This window comes from Priapulus caudatus, unplaced genomic scaffold, assembly GCF_000485595.1.
Source record: "Priapulus caudatus unplaced genomic scaffold, Priapulus_caudatus-5.0.1 Scaffold76, whole genome shotgun sequence".
In the NCBI taxonomy this organism is placed as follows: Eukaryota; Metazoa; Priapulida; class Priapulimorpha; order Priapulimorphida; family Priapulidae; genus Priapulus; species Priapulus caudatus.
Window position 1 is genome coordinate 136195 of NW_014577137.1, and position 2409 is coordinate 138603.

Consider the following 2409-nt stretch of genomic DNA (forward strand, 5'->3'; position numbering starts at 1 on the left):
AGATGTATATCACTGTAACGTTTCTAGATAACAAGTAACAAGATGTATATCACTGTAACGTTTCTAGTTAACAAGAAGCTGTATGCATCCTTGGTAACGTTTCAAGGTAAAATAACGAGCTGTGCATACGTAGTAACATGTTGCTAGGTAATCAGAAACGAACGTTTCCTCGACGTAATGCTAATATAAGGTGTGATCACTATTTGGTATTCACAAGATACGGGTGAAGTTGTATGTAGCGAATAGTTAATCAAAGATGTTTGTTGCAATCTCTTATGATAACTAATTAATGAATGCAATTTGCAATCTAATTAATGGAATGTTGTAAATAAGTAATAGTTTATACGACTCGCCAGGTTATAAATATGACCGGAAAATTTGCTAGTCTCCTAGAATATGTTCTGTTTTTTCTACGTTTATCATTGCAAGTGTAGTAGTTGCAGGTTGCATAGCCAAAAATTGCAAAGTCCTAGGTAGGCTGTGATCATCTACCTCAGCAAGAGTTTTCTCCCGATTGTATTGTTTGATACCATTACGAATCAACAGTAGTCATAAAATAAAAACAAAAAATTCAAATTTGAACTTGTGTTACTTATTTTCAATTTATTTTTCCAACTAGTTTACCGGCACATGGTCTCGTTGCAGGTGTAAGCCTGCGAAAACTTAAAAGTTAAAGTTGAATTTGTTCTGTGCTTTGCCAAACAGGTGCAGATATGCAATCGTCAAGAATAATTTTGCCGCACATTTCATGACATATCTATTCATCAATGGTTTTACAGCACATTTTAACAAAAAAAAGCAGTTACAATTTTTGTTATTCTATTTTTTTCAAGGAATTTTCTCACGTTTTCCTTCGTCGTTTACATTCCTTTGTAGTTGCAAGTTTCAGGCACTTCTGTACCAATCATATCTTGATATTTTTATAACTAGAACCAGAACTCTACCCACATGAAACTCTCTACTCAGTTGCTCTAGCTCTAATGCTGAAGGACTAGCACACAGGTTACATTCATGCGAAGTGTTGTGTTAAACTATCATGGTGAAACTGACAGCAGCAGAATATATATCTATCGCCTACGCTTTAGATAAGCCGTGTAATCTAAACCACAAACACCTTCTCGTTACTGTGCACTGAGCAGGAGATACATACATTGGTTCAGTTTGGTTCGGTTCAAAATGAACTGGTCCCAACCAAAACAAAACAAAAATTGGTCGTTTACTAAAAAAGAATTACCTCCCAATATGTAACGTGAACACCCACCAAAAAAATAAACGTACAAAAGAATGTAAAATAACGTAAACGCTGTGACCCGCGGCGGGCCACTATAAAACGTCGAGGCGCGGCGGGGGTGCCGGCCGTTACCGAGGGTCCGGGGGCGAGAAGCATCTGGCCGCGAGGCCGCCATGAATCCGCTCGCAGGACCGCGACACGACCTCGACCCAGCCGCCGCCGCCGTGACGGAGAAACTCGATTGCGCAGATCGGAGGAGGGCGAAGAGAAACGGACGAAACTACCAAACTAAGTCTAGGAGAGGCCGGGGCCGAAGACCGAATGCAAAACCTGAGCGAGAAACTGCTGCAACGAGGCAGGGGGGGGGAGCGGCGGCGGCTGCGGTGCGCTAAGCACTGGGCATGATCCCGACGCGGCAGTGGACGGCCGGGACGACGTTGCACGGGATCACCTCGCCGATGCCGTGACCCGCCCGCATCTCGCCAAGGTCGTGACCTTCCCGCATCTCGCCAAGGTCGTGACCCCCCTGCTTCTCCTCCGTAGGCTCGATGTAGTAGTTGATTGGCTTCGGGAAGCCGTTGAAGCAGGAGGCGGCGGCAACGGTATAAGCACCCATGTTCTGAAATGGAGAGTAACGAGGAGTGAGTGGGTGGGTAGCCAGTTTGACGCATAGCTATCCGATATGATAGCTACCGAACGACACTAACCATCTACTATCCTTCTTCCAACTCCCAAACCACTGTCACCCAGTTAGAATACCACAAGGTATAGCGGTATCTTTTATGCCTCATTAAAGAAATGTTGGCGTGGACAGGTACTATACTTTGCTAATGCCAGAGAAAGGGGAACCAAACAAGAGAGCAGGGGGGTCGAAATTAAGGAAAACAATTTCCTTATAAGTCTGATCTTCTTATTATCGAGGTAAAATGTTTAGATGCACAGCAGATACTTCCTGTACATGTTTGTAGAGTATGGTTTTAAAACCCTGAAAGCAGTACTGTATTCTCTTTCGTGCAGCTAATACTAGGACAGCGGCAGTGTGGTGGGTCGTACCGGGAAGATGAGTGATGGTAAAAGCTAGTGCTAGGAGGCGGTGTGGTGGGTCGTACCGGGAAGATGAGTGATGGTAAAAGCTAGTGCTAGGACAGCGGCGGTGTGGTGGTGGGTCGTACCGGAAG

General features: G+C 44.5%; 1 protein-coding gene across 1 annotated transcript in view; it reads right to left on the reverse strand.

Moving 5' to 3' along the window:
* Positions 1-576: 576 nt before the first annotated feature.
* LOC106821534 (antizyme inhibitor 2-like) overlaps positions 577-2409 on the reverse strand; it is a gene marked incomplete in the record, with an annotated part of 16647 nt that continues 14814 nt past the window's right edge. Inside the window, 1 exon segment of the mRNA XM_014826387.1 lies at positions 577-1850. Coding sequence (XP_014681873.1) covers positions 1620-1850 — 231 coding nt within the window.